The sequence below is a fragment of the Mustela lutreola genome, chromosome 11, assembly GCF_030435805.1.
Source record: "Mustela lutreola isolate mMusLut2 chromosome 11, mMusLut2.pri, whole genome shotgun sequence".
Classification (NCBI taxonomy): Eukaryota; Metazoa; Chordata; class Mammalia; order Carnivora; family Mustelidae; genus Mustela; species Mustela lutreola.
The window spans coordinates 63,827,520-63,848,588 of record NC_081300.1 but is presented as its reverse complement, the minus strand read 5'-3'; the positions used below and the strand labels follow the sequence as shown (position 1 = coordinate 63,848,588).

Genomic DNA, 21,069 nt, shown 5'->3' with positions numbered 1-21,069 from the left:
CCGAACTCCAAGATCAAGACCTGAGCGGAAGTCAGATGCTTTACTGACTGAGCCACCTAGGTGCCCTGGCTTTTGACTTTTAGAACAAAAATAACACTACTATAAGGCATATAACATACACAGCAGTAAAACAGATGATCCCCAAAAGGGGGGGGTGGTTTATGGGTGTATGTGACAACAATGGCAGATTGCTGTTGATGCAGAATCCTCTACCTGGCAACGACAACCACCACCACTACAACAACAGTTAGTATTTACTCACAGATCGCTTTATTCTGGGCACTGTTCCTGGCCCGTGAGGTGCATTAAGCCATTCAATCTCCACAATAAAACCTATGTCAAGGATGCCTGTGCTATTATCCTCATTATACAGATGAGGAGCATTGCCCAGAAGTCAGAGCCCCTAGAGGCTGCAGCAGGACTCACAGGCCCTTCTGCATGCTCCCTGATATGAGCAGAGCTGGCCAGGCTGAGAACCCAGTGCCTAACTTAGATCCACGGAGAAAGGGTCCAGGAGCCACTGGTAAGCCCAGGGCCTCAGCTGACTCCTTCTTCTGAGAGGCAGCTGTCAGTGCTTATCCCTGACCAGGTAATCTCCCAGAGACGCCAACTGACCAAAACATTTCCCCAAACTCTGAATAGTGTGCCCAATACAAACCCTCTGCCGTTAGAACATCCCAGGCAACTGTGAGGTATGATGATTATTGCCACCATCACCTGCCTGGAACATTCTAATTTCATCTTCAGGAATATTCCATTTTCCTCAGGGAATAAGAAAAAGAAAATACTCCCTTTGACCACTTAATTCAAGTCATCTTAAGACATAGAAGAAAAAAATGCCAAATTCCCTGTTGTTATGAAAATTAACGAGATCTTTGAAAAACACAACAGTTCTTGGATATTCATCCAATCAGTTGAAAGGGCATATATGATCTTGAGTCGGGACTTCCTCAAGAACTAACTTTAGAAATATGGTCACCAGGAAGACTGTCCCTCCCAAAGTGAGCAGGCCAAGAGAAATACCTTTGTGGACAACTACCACTGCTCCCAAACCTATCCCATGTGTTCTACTCAGAGAAATGGCTCCCTCTACTGAGCTTCTGAGAAACAACAATGTCTAGGAGCCACTTTTAACATATATTCCCTGTCTTCTCTGAGATAGCCCAGTGGTCAAGCATTAATATCACAATCTTACAGATAAGGAGACCGAGGGCCCAGAGGATAAGGGGCTTGCCTGAGTTTCCAAGCTTGTCAGCTGAGCAGCCAGGTCAAGCTCTCTCTCTCACCAGCCCTACCCTCAGGAACTGAACACAGCCAGTGTCCTACCGGTACTTCCACTCCGTTCTTGCCAGCCAGCAGCCACTCCCAGCAGGCCAGGGCGGTCTCCATGCCATGCTCATTGAACATCCGGAGGGGACCCCAACATAGATGATGAAGGAGCTGTGGGTCACAATCTGCAAGCAAACACACACTGTTCAGAAAAAGCACTGAACATGGGCTGAACCCTTTGCCTGCCTCCGCAAGTCAATAAGACAGAGCACCAGGTGGGCCAATGATGGTCTTTTATTTACTTCCTCTACCCCCTGAGAGACACAAAAGAGATCTCTACTGGGGAAGCCCCAGCTCACTAAGGAAAACAAGGTAAACACTCATTTCCAAATGGGCCCAGAGCTCTGCAGTGGCTCTGTCTATTACCTTTGCTGCTGATCAGCATCGCCGTCAGCTTGAACATGGCCTGCGTGTAGTGCTGAGCATTACTGAGGTCTAATGCTGTATTCAGCTCCTGGACCATCATTTTGTTCAGGTCAGATATCTGGCCTGTGGCATCTGAGAACCGGATCATTCCATACACCTGCAAGAAGCACACTTGTCAAGAGAGTCACACGTAATCCATGCACATGGACAAGGCCTGACCAGAGCCTCATGGTCTTAAACTAGAGCTTGTGTGTGGAGAGAGTGACAGGATCATTTCAATGACGCTACCACTGCTCACACTTCGAGGGAATTTCTCTTTTAGCAATGTATGTTGGCATTCCCTTCATTCTAGATGGTCCTTGAAGGCAGAGACCCAGTCTTGTCAATTTTACATTTCAGCACTGAGTCCGGGGTCTGAACCACAGTAGCGCTGCATGATGTAGACTGATTAAATACAGTTCTTTCGGAGTCAATTAATGACTTAAATGAGAAAATTTTTAAAGTTGTACGTCATATCCCCCGCCTCCCCAACAAAAGCATGCTTCTCTCTTATCTACCAGACTTGACTATACAGAAAGGATCTGACTCCTTTCAAAATCAAACCTACTGCCAAAGACAGACTTTCTATCACCAGTGGGGTATTCAAAATAGGTGGAACAGGACCTCAGAGCAATTTCCAGCACTGGGAACATCGGCTCAGTGGCAGCCTAGGGTCAGCGGCAGCCTAGGGCCTCCAGCAAGAGGAAGAGTGATTACTAGAATGAGGAACTAGAAGGGGGGAGGGGAGACCTCACTCAGATGGGGCACTGATGGACTTGCAGGGATCTCTGAAATGGTGTGGATGAGCTTCTGTGTTTTATAGATTCAGAAATTGAGGCCCCAAGATGTGAAGCAACTTGCCAGGTTGGGCTGAAGTGCGGCCCTTACGGGGAGATGCAGTTCCCAACCCCACTCTGCCTCTGTGACTCTGGCAAGTTACTTTATTTCCAGAGACTCAGTTTCATTATCTGTAAAGCTGGAACAATGGTATATACACCTCACCAACTGCCCCAGATAGTGCATGGCACTCAGTGAATATTTGCTACCACTTAAAACAAACAAACAAACAAAAATAGTCAAAGAAACAGAAAACGCTTCAGAATGGCCAGAATGTGCATATGTGCAATCACTGTTCTGCAGAGGGGGTGAGTAGCTGCCATAAATGGTCCAGACTGTGCTAGGGAGGCCCAGGGCCCATGCCTTCAAGTCTACCTAAAATGAGCGAGTTCCAGACCCCCGGGTGCATTTTCTGTTGGGAGGGAGCTGACTGGCCTTGGAGCACGAGGACACCCCCATGGCCTGGGGACACAAGGGGAGGAGAAATACCTCGCCCGCATAGCGGTTGCGTAGATTCAGGGACGCCATGAAGTTGGAGTAATCTTTCTTCACACAGGCTGGGCGCTCTGTTAGCTGAGTTGCCTACAGACAAACACCAAGAATTACTTCAGGCCATTGCCACATGTTTTTCTCATGTTCACCATGGCTAAGCCTGAGTCCCATTAAGAAGTCAAGTCGGATCCAGGGGTTATTAAAAATATTCACTGCTGGCAAGCTAATAAAACAAAATATTTTAGAACAGCCCCCAGTCTGATACATCCCAGGGAAGAAAGACGATAAAAAAATCTCAGTATGGAAAATTTTCTCTGGAAGACAGCTTGTGATATAGCTTCAATATGCTGCCCTGATTGCTTTCATCCCCAGTGGTGAAAAGACCTTTGCAAAAGACATATCACCAGATCGTTGTGACAATCATTGTAACCTACAACGAAAATGCTCGGCCTCGTGTGCAGCATGTGGGTGTCAAGGTGCTTTTGGAAAAAGCTCTACATCAGCTTTGGCCTTTCCCTCACCCTGTGGCTCCTGGGGCTAAAGGAGACTCCTGCTCCCTGGGAGGCACACACTTACTCCGAGAGTGGTGTTCTGCTTGTTGTAGCTGGCAAAGTGAAGGATGCTTTCAGTGGCCATGGCCAGCCCTGTGTGCTGGGACAGTCCTGACACCCAGTGCTCCTGGACTGTCTCCTGTGGGTGTGTGCTGGTGTGTAAACGTGACTTGATGGTGAAGGGTGATGTTGAGAGCATGGTGTCAGAGGGAGCAAAAGCCAGCAGGGGCTCAAAGACACCCAATAGCTGCTACCAGTCTATGGCAGGTCTAGCAGCAGAAGACAAAAGGGGCTCACTCTTGAGTACAAAGGAGGCCCGCAGAAAGGGAAAGAATTTGCAGACCACACCCTCCCATGTCCTCTGCTTCAGCTTCAGCCCCCCAGCCCACCTCTCCTGCCTCGGGGTTGTGAGGACTGCTCTCCCTGACCCTGGCTGGTCACTGATACCATGCTGTTGGGCTATCGCGCTGCCCATCATCACCAAAGACTACGAACATGCAGCGAGGATGACCCTTTTCACCTTTCCCTTTAGTGTCTTTTACTATAAACCAATACAACCTAGCCACTTCTCGACATATGGATGCTACGGGGAATCCTAAGCAGAACAAATGAAGCTGAAGATGTGTGTGCACAGGCATTCTAGTGCCTGCTGAAACAGAAAAATCCAGCAAATGCTTCCAATCAATGTGATATAAGATAATGCTGACTGTGTCTCCCAGAGCTCAGTCTTCTACCTTGTGGATACACAGAAATCCAAATCTGGTATCATTAATGAGTCAAGAAAACACAGTAAGGTTCTACTGCCCAGTTCTCTCTGAACGTGGGGATCGTACATGGGACTCGGATCTGCCTACTGCCAGCACGGCCTCGTGTGCAGCATGTGGGTGTCCAGGTGCTTTTGGAAAAAGCTCTACATCAGCTTTGGCCTTTCCCTCACCCTGTGGCTCCTGGGGCTAAAGGAGACTCCTGCTCCCTGGGAGGCACACACTTACCCCGAGAGTGGTGTTCTGCTTGTTGTAGCCGGCAAAGTGAAGGATGCTTTCAGTGGCCATGGCCAGCCCTGTGTGCTGGGACAGTCCTGACACCCAGTTCTGATGCTTGTTCAGATATTCCTGAAGTCAGAAACAAAAATAGCCTCTTTTATTTTAAAGGTATGTGAGGTAGTAGAGCAAACCCTGGTTCCAATGTTGGGTCCAACCCCTTCTGTGGGAGCCTCAGTAAGTTAAAGTGTCCCCCAACTGGCTACTGCTCATGCATGAACAAGGCCGACTGCTCAGAGCAGCCAGCACACACCGCTTATTCTTTCAGCACATCCTTGCTGACCATCTGCCACCTGCCAGGTCCTGTGCACCCCAGAACACAGAGTGGCACAGTCCTGGTCGTGCTGTCAACATCTGGGCAGTTCTCCTGCCAGAGCACTCTGCTGTGAAGGGGCTTGATCGGCAGCAGAAGGGCAGAGCAAGGGCCTGAGTCTCCTGCCAACCGTGGAGGGGGATGCCAGGGCAAAGGAATACGTGGCAGGGTTGGAGATGTGAGAAGGCCTTCTGCTCTGGGGACTGTCTGGGGTCAGCACTGCAGGAACAGCAAATACAAGGAGCTAGACAGTAGGCGGCAAGCCTGGGCCAGAGATAGGCCAGGTCCAGAAAAACCTTGTCTGTCAGGTGAGGGAGATTAGGTCGGGCCACAGGACTCCCCTTGGGAAAGTGCGTGAGCACTAATTTACAAAACTGTGTCAGTGGTATTGGAGGGTTCACGGAGCCCCCGAAACCCAACCATGGACCCTACGGTGATGGGGAGAGGCTAATGAGCAGAGGTAGTGGGGAAGTGCACCGAGCAGATTTGCTAGTGAACTGGCCCACTGCGGTGGGCAGCACGGAGGATGACTCAGGACAGACAGGCTGCTGGCAGGAAGCCCAGGTGGGATGGGAACACCACGGCTGGGCAGTGAGGGCTGGATGGCAGGTGGGGTGACATTCAGATGGACAAGATGTGCAGGGGGAAGGGAAACAGGGCCTGGGGCAATACCAAGGGGAGGGCTGGTAGAAGCACCGAGACCAGTGCAAGCCTTTGCATTTTCCACTCCCCTCCCAGACCACACTTAAAAAAATACATAGCTCTCCCTATTGTAGGCTTTTTTGTTTAATGAACCTTTTTATTTTTTATTTTTATTTATTTATTTAAAGATTTTTATTTATTTATTTGACAGAGAGAGATCACAAGTAGACAGAGGCAGGCAGAGAGAGAGGAAGGGAAGCAGGCTCCCCGCCGAGCAGAGAGCCCCATGTGGGACTCGATCCCAGGACCCCGAGATCATGACTCGAGTCAAAGGCAGTGGCTTAACCCACTGAGCGACCCAGGTGCCCCAATGAACCTTTTTAGAAATGAAAGGTGGCTTCCCCTCTTTAGACCTTAGCCTTGAGAACTGAAGCTCCTCTTCTTCATGTGAACAAACAAATGAACAAAAAAATTGGTTCCTAAATATGAACAGTTTGAGAAAGTACCCCAGCCTGAAGAGGCCCAATGTATCCACTAGACAGCAACTGTTATCAGGTTCCAGGCATGGCTGACTTACAAGGCATGAATTCTTACAAGGCTGCATTCTGCGCAGCTTAGCTGCTAAGTGCCTAATGGAGGGCTTATTTATTTATTTATTTTCCATTTCCCCAATTCCTCTAACCTCATTGTTCCAACACTTTGTGGAAAGAGGAGCTGTATGGCAACGCTAAGTACCACTCATGGGCGCTAACAAAATGTTTTTCCAAACAGCCTCCGAGGCTCTTGGGGCTAGCTGCTCTGTCCTTCCTGGATTCCAGATCCAGAAACAGTTTGGAACTAGCTTTGTCCTGACAAGTGTTGCTGAGAGCAACTTCACACACCCCTCTCAATGCACCTTCTCTTTATTAAGCCAGATTTCCTCTAGCAGGATCTTTCTTATCTTTGATCCCTTTTGAGGTGACTTTTTCCTCTCGCGGTATTTCATCTTGTGGTATTTCTGGTTCTTCTCTGCTTGACCAGAACAATGGCTCACCTTGTGGTCGTTTGTGTTCACAAGCCAGTGCTTTGGTCTGAAAAGGCTCACGTGCACCTCCATGTGCAGCCCAGATAGGGCTCTGCTGGGACAGCAGCCTCCCTCCAGCTCCAGAATCTGGCCAAGGTGCTGCTGCTGGACTGAGGCCTCCCCATGTACCATGTCGCCCATGCCCATCTTGAAAGCAGCCCCAAGTCCTGCCATAAACTACCAGTGTGAGCGGTCAGGTTCCTGAGGCCCGCCCACCCAGGGATCCCACTACACCTGCCTCCCTCACCTATGACTTGTACCCTTAACCCCCCAAGGTGTTCCCGCCAAAGAGCAGCCTCTGAGGCTTCCGTTATTCTCAGGCACTAGACTGATGTTTTTGGTCTGTTTATTCCCACTTGTGTTGTCTTATTTCGAGTTTGCTACCTCTGTGAGAGCTCTCTGGATCACTTGAAAGAGCATAACAAAGTTGCTTTTCGGTGATTTCAAGAGAGTACCTGTAAGTGGGACTTGGTGACTGTGGGTGCCCACTTCATTGCCTCCTGTAGGATCATTCCACAGCGCGCAGCGAAGTCCTTCACGATGCTCTGGAAGAGAGTGTGATCAAGCTGAGGTCAGTGTATGCAGGGCATCAGAGGATGCCAGCTGCAGACTGTAGTTAGCTACTGCTGGGGGCTGAAGTGCATCCCCTGAAACCCATGTGTTGAAGCTCTAGCCCCCAGAAACTCAGAATGTGACAGTACTTGGAGATGGAGCCTTTAAAGAGATGACTAAGGTAAAATCATATGGGTGGGTCCTAATTCCATCTGACTGGTGTCCTCCAAAGAGGAGGAGATTAGGACTCAGGCACAGAGGGAAGATGTGAGGACACCAGAACAGGAAAGCTATCTAAAAGCCAAGGTAAGAGGCTTCTGAAGAGATTAACCCTGCCAACACCTTGATCTCAGACTTCCAGCCCCCAGAACTGTGAAAAAATAAATTTATGTTGTCTAAGCCTCTCAGTCTGTGGCATTTAATCATGGCAACCCTAAAAAATGATTATAGTGACCATGTTCTAACCCTGAGTCTCTGGGTATAGGACACAGTCTGTAATCCTGGCATAAGACAGATCCTCACACGTCCACTGGGGGCGCCTTATCACCATGCAGGGTTCTCCCTGCTGGCAGCTGGTCTGGCTGGAGGCCCCAAGGCTGGGACATGACCTGGCCCAGGTGTGAGTGAGCTTCAACCTGCCACAGTGGGGGTTCCGAGTCAGACCTCACATGGCACGTCCTCCTTACCCGGAGCCACTCACTCCATCTACTTCCCACAGTGCCACACAAAGCCAAAGTCATGTTACTCAACTACCACAATGACAGTCTGCACACCCCACAGCAGTGAAGTTTGTCTAACAGTCATGCTCGCTCATGCAGCTTGGAGGCACTATAAACTGACAGGCAGCTGAACAAAGGAAGGGTTTAGAGTCCCATGTGTGTAATGCGCCAGCCCTGATACTCGAGAGTGCAATGAGAACGTCCCTTAACAAGGGGACAGCTGCCAGCCTACCTCCCGGGCTTCACAGGTATCAGGAACAGTGATCCGATAGGGGGCATCAGGGATGTCGTAGTAAGGCTGGTCCTTGTGAATGTCCTGAAAACACAACAAGGTTCCTTCTTCCAAACCGCCTTCCCTGGGCTGCCTCTGCTGAGCTGGGCCTCCAGGTCATACTGGGCAGCAAACTGCTCCCTTCCCCACACTTGTCTGGTCTGTGACAGACTTCCAAACTTGCTGCAGCTCACTGGGAAAGGCCAGGGTGGGATCTGGAGTCCCCACCCCCAATGTGGCTACCTGCAGCATAAATGAGGCTCAGGCTGAAGGCAGGGACACTCACAGCACTCAGCGACAGCGACAGGGTCTGGAGGATGTCCAGCATGGTTTTCAGCACCGTCCCGCTCCAGAGCAAGTGGGGAAACCTACACCAAGAGCCATGTCTCGGTCAGGGGCCAAATCTTTAAGGAATCTCAGCTCCTTAAAGTGCTACCTTGAGGGGCAGGTGGGGTGAGGTGGGAGCCCCACCTCCTGCTGCCCAGCAGAGGATCAGAGGCCTCCCAGGCAGATCACTCAGTCAGAAACATCCCCAGACTCTTGCCAGTCCCACACTTCAGGGCCCAAGCGTGACCCCATGTGACCTGGTGTCAAGCAGATACTGATCGTCTTGGTTATACACTGGTCGAGCCATGCTCCCTCACTCCCCAAAGTGTCCCTCCTTGTTTCTGACCAAGCCTCAGTAATATTTTCACAAGATGGCACAAATAGAAAATGGTAGTATTTGTAGGACACCCTGGGGCAAAGAGAAGAAGCTGCTCCTAAATGTGGCAGTCAGGGTTGAGGGGAGCCAACTCTGCACAGCTCTGACTCATCGTGGCCCATTGCTTAGAAGGTCCAGCTCAGACACATGTCCTATGTGACACATGCACTCAGACACATGCACTTGCTTTCTGGCCCCGCCTGGACCAGACACACAGCACCTGCATCAGGCTCCAGAACTCATGGACCCTTGTAGGGATGTGTGGGCAAGCCCAGCATGGCTGCTTGCTGCCTCCCACCTTTATCCTGCAGACAGGCTGGCCCAGCCCACCTTTGAGGGTTCTCATCCATGTGGGGCCATGTCCCATGAGTCTGCTTTGGCTCCCAGCACAGAGAGCCTGGAATAGAAAAGGATCTGTGTGGGCTCTCCTTCCTCTCTGATGAGCCTGGAAGACACTGATTCAACCAGGGTCCTCTGGCTAGGCTCTGGGGTGGGAGACGTCACCTACAATGACTCTGAGCTTCCCAGAGTCAGCCCAGGGAGGCCCTGCAGCAGGGGAGGGTGGGATGCAGAGACACAGGCAGTAGGTGATGCCCTGGTCATGAGATCCATTGTGAACCTGGGTGGCTCAGCTGTTAAGTGTCTGCCTTTGGCTCAGGTCATGATCCTGGGGTCCTGGGATGGAGCCCCACATTAGCCTCCCTGCTTGGTGGGAAGCCTGCTTCTCCCTCTTCTACTCCCCCTGCTTGTGTTCCCTCTAGCTGTCTCTCTGTCAAGTAAATGAATAAAATCTTAAAACAAAACAAAACATAAAAACATCAATAGCTCAGGATGAGTGGAGGTTTCAGGACTAAACTTCAGACCTTGTAGCAAATTCCATGACATTCTGAGGGAGGTTGCATTGCCATTAGAGAGTTTAAATTCTGACTCCAATTTTTCTACACCGATAGTGGAAGAATGGTTCCTTTTTTTTTTTTTTTAATATTTTATTTATTTTATTTGACAGAGAGAGAGATCACAAGTAGGCAGAGAGGCAGACAGAGACAGAGGGGAAGCAGGCTCCCTGCTGAGCAGAGAGACCGATGCGTGGCTTGATCCCAGGACACTGAGATCATGACCTGAGCCGAAGGCAGCGGCTTAATCCACTGAGCCATCCAGGCGCCCCTGGAAGAATGGTTCTTATCCACGTTCCAAATCAAGAGGTGTGTGTACACACACACACACACACACACACACACACAGCATTAGAAGGAAAATGAGCTTACTTTCTTACCCATGTTCCAAATCAAGAGGTACACACACACACACACAGCATTAGAAGGAAAATGAGCTTACTTATCCACCAGACCAGACAAATACTTGTCCGCCACCCTCCGTATCCTCTTGTGAATGTGGTTGAAGTTCACCAACAAAAACTGCGCGTGTCGCTCGAGCTCCTCTTCATTCTCCTTGGTCTTAGCCTAGAGATCCCAAAGACACAGGTACAACAGGTGCCCTCCACGTGCCTCAGGCAGACACCGATTCACACTCCAACAAGGCTTACTTACTTTATCTGCCATCATGTTCAGGAAGGCATCAAATACTTTGTCTGCGACAGCGATCACACACTGCATCATGCCTGAAATGAGGAGGTTTCCACAGGTCAGGAGTGGCAAGGGAAAGGGAATAATCCCAGCCATTTTCAAATATTTTGTTTGGAAAAGATGTTGGACTAATAGAGGAGTGGCAGAGAGAGCAAAGAGTTGCCACATAAGCATCTAGCCTCTCCTGATTTTAGCAGCTCTTTTGTTAAAACTAAGAAGCTGACAATGATACCATACTCTTACCTAAGTTTCAGGCTTTATTTGGATTTCCCCTTTTCCCCTCTAATGCCCCTTTTCTGTCCCATGATCCAAAGAGGTTGCCACATGGCACTGCCAATCAGATCTCCTTAGTCTCCCACAATCTGTGTTGATTCCTGAGTCTGTTCTTGCCTTTCATGACCTTGACACTTCTGAAGAGCATAGGCATTATGCAGGATGTCCCTCAACTTAGGTGTGCCTGATACTTGCTCATGATTAGACTAAGGTTACAGGATGTTAAGGTAATCCCACAGATGTGAAGTGGCCTTCTTGCCATATGGTGGGGTGGGGGTGTGTAAAATCAGTATCTCCCATTGCTGGTGAGGCTGACCTTGATTGCTCAGATACAGTGGTGTATGTTAGGTTTCCCACTGTGCAGTTACTATTTCTCCCTTTCCATGCTCTACTCTTCAGAAGGGAGTCACTGTATCCAGCCCACACTCGGGGAGGGGAATTAAGCAGCAGCTCCTGAAGGGGCACGTGGGTATAAGTCAAAAACACCACAGTCACTGGGAAATGCTCTGGGGAAGATACTTTGAGGTTATGCAGACATGTCATTTCTCTTTAAGGTTTTGCCCCGTGGCTTTCGCACCTGTCACTGGGCTCTGCCTGCAGCAGGTACTCTGGTCTCACTGGGATTTCCTGTTTTCTTCACTCTTCCTAGTTTTAGTAATTGGAATTTTTTATGGAAAGTCAGTCCCTTCTTCCCCATATCATTTGTTCAATCATCTAATCACTATGGACTCATGGATATTTATTCCTTTCACTGGGTTATAATCTGATACTGTCATTATTTTGTTGCTCAAATTGTTCCAGGGTTGGTCATTAGGAGCTCTTTCAGGCAGGCTCCTGTGTCCTTGTGACATGCCCACAGGCCTTTCCTTTCATTTTCTTCTTCTTCTTCTTCCTCTCCTTTTTCTTTTTTTCCCCTTCACAAGACCTTCCTTTCTGGCACTGTGCGCTGTCCTAGGTGCATCTTGTATTTTCCCTGCAGCCTTAGCTCCCTTTACTGCAGGATGGTGTTTAGAAACCAGGATCCGAGCACAGGGTGCGGTTGTGGCTCCCAGGGTGCAAAGCAGATTTTAAAAAGCAACAGTGGCTCAGTGGGTTAAGCCTCTGCCTTTGGCTCAGGTCATGTCTCAGGGTCCTGGGATCAAGTCCCGAATCCGGCTCTCTGCTCAGCAGGGAGCCAGCTTCCCCGTCTCTCTCTGCCTGCCTCTCTGCCTACATGTGATCTCTGTGTCAAATAAATAAAATCTTAAAAAAAAAAAAAAAAGCAACAGTGGGGCACAAACATCATTTGCTGATGTCATTAAATGCCGTTGGCCCTGCAGTGCTGGCCCATTTATGCAGGGTCTTCGGGGTGGCTAAATGACAGGGCTGCAAGGGCAGCAGGGCAGGGACAGCAGGCAGGCACTGCACCTCAGTGCTCCAGGCCCAGCCAGAGGCTGAAACATAAAGAGGTATCACGTATGTGTTTATCATCAGGAAAAACAGGCCCCTGAAACTCTGAGACCTGGAAAGTGATTAGTGTGACCTGGACAGATGCTCCAGCAGGCTGATCTCTAAGAAGCTGGGTTCAGTGGAAGAAATTTGTTTTGGGGGTGTGTTCAGTGTAATATCTTCTCATGTAGCTCTTAGGAAACTGAAAGTGTAAGTTCCTAATGAAAAACTGTCAGATAGTGGTAAGATGCCAATGATGATCACGCAGTAGTCTCTATGGAGATTTTTACTTAAAAACAGCCACTTTCTTTTTTGTGCTCAAAGTTAGCTTGGGATTACCTTGGTCTTAGTCTATCCTGACTGACTGTAGCTGGCAGGCTACGCAGAAACACACGGGGGCTTGGCACACACCACACAGAGGAAGTCCCAGCCATCCCCTTTGGGGGCTGCTAGATGCTTCTTATAACCTGTCTCCTGCTTGGTTCTGAAAATTCATCAATAACCAATCTCCAAAGACATCTCCTTCCCACCTCCCACATTTTAGGAGAGAAAAGGAAGAGGAAAGTACACTCAGTAGGTACACATTTATCAGCTTATCCCTCAGTACCATATTTAGGACAAAAATAACCCATTCGGAAATTAGGTGGAAGAGTACAATGTACTGTGAATATTAAGTCTTGGAAAAGTGGACATCAGGCCCCATGGCAATTTAATTTCCTCTTTTTAAAAATTTATTTTTATTTAAATTCAATTGTATTAACCTATAGTGTATTATTAATCTCCGAGGCAGAATTTAGTGATTGATCAGTTGCACATAGCACCCACTGCCCATTATATCAAGTGCCCTCTTAATGCCCATCACACCCAGTTACCCCATCCCCTACCCACCTCCCCTCCAGTAATCCTCAGTTTGTTTCCTAGAGTTTCATTGTCTCTTACGGTTTGCCTTTCTCTCTGTGATTTCCCCGTCCCTCTGTTTTTATCTTATTTTACTTTACCTTCCCTTCCCCTATGTTCATTGGTTTTGTTTCTTAAATTCCACATGAGTAAAATCATATGGCATTTGTCTTTCTTTGACTTATTTCGCTCAGCATAATACCCTCTAGTTCCATCCCTGTCACTGCAAATGGTAAGATTTCATTCTTTCTGATGGCTGAGTAACATTCCATTTCCATTTCCAATTCCATTTCCAATATTCCATGTATATACACCACATCTTTTTTATTCATTCATCTGTCAATGGATATCTGAGCTCTTTCTATATTTTGGCTATTGTGGACATTGTTATATAAACATTGGGGGGCACATGCCCCTTAGAATCACTATGTCTGTATCCTTTGGATAAATGCCTAGTAGTGCAATTGCTGGATCGCAGGGTAGCTCTACTTTTAACTTTGTGAGGAACCTCCATACTGTTTTCCACAATTTAATTTCCTCTTACAACACAGCGACAGAGAAACAGAGCTCAGAAGAGAATTATAATTTAGCTTTAGAAAGGTAACTGATTCTGTCTATAGATATTCTCATTAGGAGACTGGCAAAATGTGGCACGTTCTTAGGCCCCTAGGGGTTGGCAGTCTCAATTTCCTTTTGTTGCTTACCCTCCCTCCTTGAATCAAAGAAACTCAGACTGACCCAACTGTCTAGCACAAAATAGCTGTGAAATAGACAATGGGTGGACAGACGAGGAGAGCAAATCAATGAACAGCTCAGCCCGTGGTTTACAGTGTCTTTACTATACCCCCAAGTGCAAGGATCCCAGCACTGCCAGCAGGGGGAGCTCATTGGTGGGGCATGTGTGTGGGACCCTCTGAGTGTGGGACTCCTCTCCTGTATCCTGCACCAGTGGAAGAGGTCTCCTAGCATACAAACTGCCTCCACATAACTCCACCCTAGCCTCTAAAGGGCTCCTCCTAGTCCAGTCCTTCCCAGCACTGCCAGCAGGGGGAGCCTGCAAACCCCTCAAAGGGTCTTTCTCTGCCAAACCCCCAAAATATGTTTACTCATTCAATTTCCCAACTGTCGAGCAATAGCAGGAAGGGCCCTTTAAAGGACTTATTGGACAAAGGTCTTACATGAGACAGTACCTCGAAATCCCCGGGGTGATTTTAGAAAAGATTCTTGAAGGACTGATTTTTCAATAATAGAAAAAACAGCACCAGAATTATCTGGGGATTAATTCTCCACTGGCAAGAACAAATTGATAGATTCTTCCCTGTGCCAATGACTTCTAAACATGGGAAGGACTCCTCACTACTAATTGTACTTAATTAATAATAAATTTATTGATTTTAAGAATTCTCCATTAGCATTCCTCGAAATATTTACCCACACAATTAATCAAGACTCAAAGATCTACTGTACTCAATTCCCTCAAATATTTAAGCACAATTACAAAACTGATCAAATTTTTCTAAGCATTTTTTTTTAAAGATTTTATTTATTTATTTGACAGAGAGAGATCACAAGTAGGCAGAGAGGCAGGCAGAGAGAGAGAGGAGGAAGCAGGCTCCCTGCTGAGCAGAAAGCCTGATGTGGGACTCGATCCCGGGACCCCCAGATCGTGACCTGAGCCGAAGGCAGCGGCCTAACCCACTGAGCCACCCAGGCACCCCATAAGCATTTAATTAAAACCTGTGTTTAATATTTCAAAGTCTCTTAAATTTTTAAACACTTTAAAAATCAACACATAGACCAACAGAAGGATGCTTAAAACCCATCAGCAACCTTATACTAAAACTGGTCAGTGACTATATTATGTGCTTAATTTTTTTTCTTTGCAGTCTCAATTTTAATAACTCTTCTCATTTTTATTGCCATTCTTATCTTAGGTTTGCCTCACTAGCATTTCAGTAACTCTAATATTTTTTTTTTTAATTTATTTAGTCAGAGAGAGAGAGAGAGAGCGAGAGCGAGCACAGGCAGACAGAGTGGCAGGCAGAGTCAGAGGGAGAAGCAGGCTCCCCATGGAGCAAGGAGCCTGATGTGGGACTCGATCCCAGGACGCCGGGATCATGACCTGAGCCGAAGGCAGCTGCTTAACCAACTGAGCCACCCAGGCGTCCCAAACTCTAATATTTTTATACCACCGGAGAATTTCATTTATTTGTTTTCCTAGGAGTCTGGTGCTTTTAGGACTGGCTGCATCTGAGACTCTCTGCACACTCAGGATTTGAGGACATTTGCATCATTGGACTTGTAAGTCTTTGCGTTTCATATAGATTTCCTTATTCTGAAACTCCTCCAGAAATGATGCAGTTGTTTGGACTGTGGATCATTGGTGTACAGGTCCTGATAGTCTGGCCTAGAACTATGGACCAGAACTATGGAAGTGTCCATAGTCCCGAGTGGGGTCTCCTTAGGGCTGGCAGGACTAGTGAAGTATGGAGCCCCACACAGAAGGTCTGAATCTACCCCCCAGCAAACTCTCTAACAGCTACTTTCAGCTAACAGAGTACCTTTAACTGGCTACTCTGTGGGACACCTCTGACCTGTCACCTGCTGGGCACCCTTTCTACCTGGTCACTCTTGGAGGCCAGGCATGACTTTATTGCTGGTGCTAGGCCTCTTCCTGGACTGTGTGGCTCTTTCCTCTTGTTCACTCTTTCCTGATTGTACAAGAGAAATAACTACTTGTCTCTATTTCACAAACACTTAGTGGAAAAAACAAACATTTTATACATATAAACACATATATCCAATATATTCTGTATTAATGTTATACAGTAATTATATTATATATTATATCTGTTGCTTTGCTAAAATATGTAGATTATATATATCTTAGTGTATTTGGATATACACCATTATCCTATTTATTTGTCCTTCTTTAAGCAAAGTAATAAAAATATTATTCATGTTCAAACTGTGATACTCTGTCCATTGAGAGTCTTTTGAAATTGGTTCTTTGTCCTCCTAGCCTGCTCTGGACATTTAAAAAGCATAAAAAGTTAAAAGATGCTCTAGGTCCATCAACGACTATGTGAGGAGCCCAGGATCCTTTTCGCATGGGATAGTATTAGAGACTGAAATTTGGGGGTTGGAGCGTACAAGTATTGAGGGTAGACAAGAGTGATGCTCCTTAAGGCTATATCGTTATAAGGTTATAACCTTATAACCTTAAATATTTCCAATGTAGCATGTAACTTCATACAACTATTTTCTTCATGTAGACAGAAAACTGGGAGTAGTATTCCTTATTAGACTATTAAAGCTCATCTCCTGATCGGAGTACCACAACAAGGAACTTACCAGACTTGTCCTTCTGAATAGCTTTATCTTCAAAGTAGCAGAACATTACCTGGAAGCGGTCAGGATCTGTTGAGCGCAGTACCCTAGCAAAGAGAACAGTTTGGAATAAATTTTGAGAAATCTAGCCCCTCCCTGTCACAGATGTGGTACTGCCCAGAACTGGTGAGGCTGCGAAGAACCAATAACCCACGCCACTTCGAGGGTCATGTGCTCACGCTGACTTTCTGGAGGGAATTACCCACCCTCTCTCATAACGTTCCCACATCGTTCCAACCAGCAACCCACCACTAGTGATAGATCTTAAGGGTTATGTCCATAAGGATTAAGAGTGCTGGCTAAATGTTCATCGAGAGACTAGCTGGCTACACCAAAGTACACTCATTTAATGGCACATCACGTAGCCACCAAAACGAGAGATGACTCCATATGCACCGCTACAGAAAAACACCCAAGATGCACCGTTCCATGAGACAGCAAGATGCGGGGGAAACAGGGACAGCACGATGTCAGTGACAGATTTCCGGAAGGCCTCCATGTGCCTTCGATGTGTAGGATATGTATGTCTGCATTTATAGACAATTTCTAGAGAACTTCTAAAAGGGAAAGTAAAACTATCAAGAGTGGGGATCTCTGGATTCAGAGCCAGGAAAGTGAGATTTGTATTTTTCATCTTGAGCATCTTCTGCACCATCCCAATGTTTTCCTTCTCTTTTTTATGTGCCATTTTCACTTTTATAGTAGCTGTTTGGGACTACTTAGTTGAGGGGCTCCACTAAGATAGCACGGCCCGTGTGTACACAGGCAAGTGCTTGGTGGAGTGCATCTGTGGGCTTCTGCACTGACCTTTGGTGAGTCAAACCTTAGTAGGGCAGGCCGGCTGGCATTAAGCACATGTGTTCCTGAGTGCTCAGGTTCAGAGCTTTTTTTTTTTTTTTTTTTTAAGATTTTATTTATTTGACAGAGAGAGATCACAAGTAGGCAGAGAGGCAGGCAGAGAGAGACAGGAGGAAGCAGGCTCCCTGCTGAGCAGAGAGCCTGATGCGGGACTCGATCCCAGCACCCTGAGATCATGACCTGAGCCGAAGGCAGCGGCTTAACCCACTGAGCCACCCAGGCGCCCCTAGGTTCAGAGCTTTTATATGATTTCTTGTATTGCCAACTTTGCTGTTTGTTTGTTTATTTATTTATTTATTTATTTATTTTAGCGAGAGAGATTGAGAGAGAAAGTGCACATGTGGGGGGGATCGGGGCAGAGGGAGAGGGAGAGAGCATACAAAGCAGACTTCTGCTGAGCACGGAACCCAAGCTGGGCCTCGATCTCACCCAAAGCTGGGCCTCGATCTCACCCCAAGCCAAAACTGAAGTCGAGTACTCAGCTGACTATGCCACTACAAGCCCCCACTTTACTGTTTTAAAGCTCTTGTAATAACCAGTGGCTGGGAACCGAAGCCAGCCTCCTGAATAAAGGCTTCAGGGCTGCTTCTCCATGCTGACAATGCTCTCAGAGGCCTGGCAGGCAACCTGGGATGGGAGTTGGGCTCTTGAGAGCTTCCTGGGGGCTGTTCCCTGATGGTCTTGCTCTACCAGCCCACTCCACAGTGTGTCCTGAGATCCTGAGAACTCCATTCATGGGCACCCTTGTGGGGAAGCAGGAGACAGCCCTGTCTGTGGGCACATGAGGCTGAGAGGGTCCGGGGACATCTCTTGTAGCCATTCAACCTCGGAGCAAACCAGGTTTTTGGTCTGTGTTGGCTTGCTTGTTTTGCCTTGGTTGGTTACTCTTTCAAAATATATTCCTTATAGAAAGGACAAGAGGGAACTATACTAACACACATAGGGAATGGTGGTGGGATCAGTGGTTTTTCCTCTCTACTTATTTCTAAGTTAATGTGTAATGTTCTTATATTACTTTTGTAAAAAAATGAAAAAGCATTTTTTTCAAATTATAATGGAAAGCATTTGCAGTTTCATTTCATGGCTCTGTAGTACTCTGGGGGAGAATGGGTCACTAGTTTTCAAATTCTGCTCTGTTGTGGCACCCTCAGGCTACCAAGAGGCAGGGAGGAAGGGACAGGGCAGGAAGGTGGGTGTTCACCCCCACTCACCCAAAACAGACTTAATCTATTTTATACGTTGAGCTTCTGAGCAAGAGTTCTTTTACCAGAGGGTTTCATGGCACCAAATAAAAATTAAAATGGTGGCACTGGGGCACCTGGGTGGCTCAGTGGGTTGGGGCCTCTGCCTTCGGCTCAGGTCATGATCCCAGGGTCCTGGGATGGAGCCCCGCATCAGGTTCTCTGCTCAGCAGGGAGCCTGCTTCCTCCTCCCTCTCTGCTTCTCTGCCTACTTGTTGTGATCTCTGTCTGTCAAATAAATAAATAAAATCTTTTTAAAAAATGGTGGCATTCACCAAATATTCCCCTGTTATGAACTAACACTTTCTTTTTCAAACCACTGGTAAACTTTTTCTATAACTTATTGCACCTATCCTATGATTCAACAAATGGGCGACATGTAACCTGATCTTTTCTGATGACAGGGACATATCATTCTGTAGCCAGTGTATTCAGCTGCAGCCCGAGGGGCCCTCAGGCCTTACCACGGTGGAGCTGGAGCATTCACACAGGCAGCAGTGTTCTGAACGCCCTAGCTGCTTCTTCCAGCCATCATTTAGGAGAGGCAGCATGGCACAGTGCTTAACAGACTACTTGGATCTCAGTCCTAGTCATGGATTATTATCTTAGGTAATTAACTAAATGGCTCAGTGTCTCAGTTTCCTCACCTGTAAAATGGTATGTAACACTGCCTTGGTAGGTATGTAACCTACCAACACATTGTTGGACAATGTGTCAATACATGTAACTTAGCACAGTGCCGGTGTGGCATAAGCACTCAATCCATGTTAATACTGGTATTGTCACGATGACAATTATTAGAGCTGTTAGGTCTGCTGTGATTACACATGCATCCTGAGCGCCAGGCACCTGTGGGACTGTTTTGGGACAGGCCCCTTCCCACTTCCCATTTGCTGTTTGTAATCAGCTGTGGTCCTACAAACCAGTGCAATGAAGGTCTTCGAACATGCTCAGGGAGGGCCAGTTCCTAATGTGGGCTCTTGCACAGTCCAATGGACTGTTTGCGACGTCTATATTGACTGCTCAGAAGGCTGTTCCTTATAAGGAGAAGATGATAGGGGAGTTTAGATACCTGGGGATTTATAAGTTGCAGTGTTTGGTGCCCAATAGGGAGGAGCACACAAGAAGAGTGGTTTTGGTTTTTGCTTTTTAAGAAAGCTTGCATGTGTTGGGAGGAAGTGAAAAGAGTCCCATGCCCAGAAGGCAGAGAAGTTTAAAAATTAGCTCCGGCGTGGCTGTGCTGGGAGGCAAAGGCCTGGGTACCTCATATATTCCAGGCGGTAAACAGACAGGAGATAGGTAGACATGGCAAAGTCCAGCTTGTTGATGAGGGCGGACACTTCAGGAGCAGGGTCCAGCAGGTTGATGATGGTGCTGCGGAGCTCGCTCAGTTCAGCCTGGGGGGAAAGAAACACTTGAGGGCTCACACAGGCGCCCAGGGGGAAGGTGACCCTCCCCCCAGGAGCCACGGAAAGCATGTGATAACAAGGACAATGAAAGAGAGCTTAGTGAAACCCCTGCCCCACATCATCCTTCCCTGGCAGGGTGAGAATCCTTACGGGGGTGACTGTGTCGTTTTTCATGGCCGAGTTATACTGGAGAACAGAGCGCAGGGGCTCTTTGCTGGGAAACGTGAGCAGGGGTGACTTGGTGGCTATTTCACAGACCCCTTCGTACCATTCTTCTGGCCAGAGTCCTGCAAGAGAGTACACATGAGTGAGACCACCACCTTACTCCAGAAGCACTGAGGGGCAGGTGACACTGACCATTTCTGGAGTCCTGGGTCCTTTGCGCCAATTTTCGCCTAAATGCGGCACAGAAATGAACTTGTTTCCTAACTCAAACGGGTTTTTCCTAAGATACAGAGCACTGTCAGAACCCTAAACTACATCTGGGAAGTGTAACATTTACAATCACAGCTGAATGCACAGAAAAGCAGCTGAATTTGGGCGAATTTTGAGTGCATGCACATTCATAATTAGGGACTGTTCTGTCTCACCTTTTTATTCACGCTGCACTCTGTCTTCCCCGGGGCAGCGAGGACCCTCTTACCTGAGCCCTCCACTGCAAATCCCATCAGCACAGAATAGAGCCAGAAGTCCCGGAAGAGTTTCTGCAGCCGAGGCTTGGCTTCTTTGATGGGAGGTAACCTTCGGGTGAGCTGATGCGCGGAGAACAGAGGGAGAAAAGGTTATTTGCTCACAAGCCGTAAAACCTACAGATGTAAAATCAATCCCAGATTCATTCTCCAAGAATCAGTCAGTCATTTTGGGTAGGAAAAGACACAATGAGCAGTGACCAACAATTCTAGTAAATACTCCCCCATTCAGCAAACATTTATTGAGTAGCTAATGTGCACCAGGCACTGCGCCTGGGAGGTGAAAAGCCCCATTCTATAAAGACCTTTCTGCCGAGTTTGGAGGCAGGTGAGGAAATCATCACAGTGTGGCAGTTCCTGGAGAAGGTGTCACAGGTCTCAGTG

At 47.6% G+C, this 21,069-nt stretch overlaps 1 protein-coding gene across 1 annotated transcript in view; it reads right to left on the bottom strand.

Moving 5' to 3' along the window:
- Nucleotides 1-21,069, bottom strand: part of PI4KA (phosphatidylinositol 4-kinase alpha) — a 115,182-nt gene that overhangs the window by 22,693 nt on the left and 71,420 nt on the right. The window contains exons 20-32 of the mRNA XM_059140278.1: nucleotides 20,640-20,748; nucleotides 20,147-20,283; nucleotides 19,851-19,984; nucleotides 16,453-16,535; nucleotides 10,465-10,535; nucleotides 10,253-10,377; nucleotides 8,501-8,582; nucleotides 8,176-8,259; nucleotides 7,128-7,217; nucleotides 4,607-4,726; nucleotides 3,061-3,153; nucleotides 1,696-1,852; nucleotides 1,327-1,454 (exon numbers count right to left, since the gene is read on the bottom strand). Of these exons, the coding sequence (XP_058996261.1) occupies nucleotides 1,327-1,454; nucleotides 1,696-1,852; nucleotides 3,061-3,153; nucleotides 4,607-4,726; nucleotides 7,128-7,217; nucleotides 8,176-8,259; nucleotides 8,501-8,582; nucleotides 10,253-10,377; nucleotides 10,465-10,535; nucleotides 16,453-16,535; nucleotides 19,851-19,984; nucleotides 20,147-20,283; nucleotides 20,640-20,748 (1,413 nt within the window). The remainder of the gene's footprint in view (nucleotides 1-1,326; nucleotides 1,455-1,695; nucleotides 1,853-3,060; nucleotides 3,154-4,606; nucleotides 4,727-7,127; nucleotides 7,218-8,175; nucleotides 8,260-8,500; nucleotides 8,583-10,252; nucleotides 10,378-10,464; nucleotides 10,536-16,452; nucleotides 16,536-19,850; nucleotides 19,985-20,146; nucleotides 20,284-20,639; nucleotides 20,749-21,069) is intronic.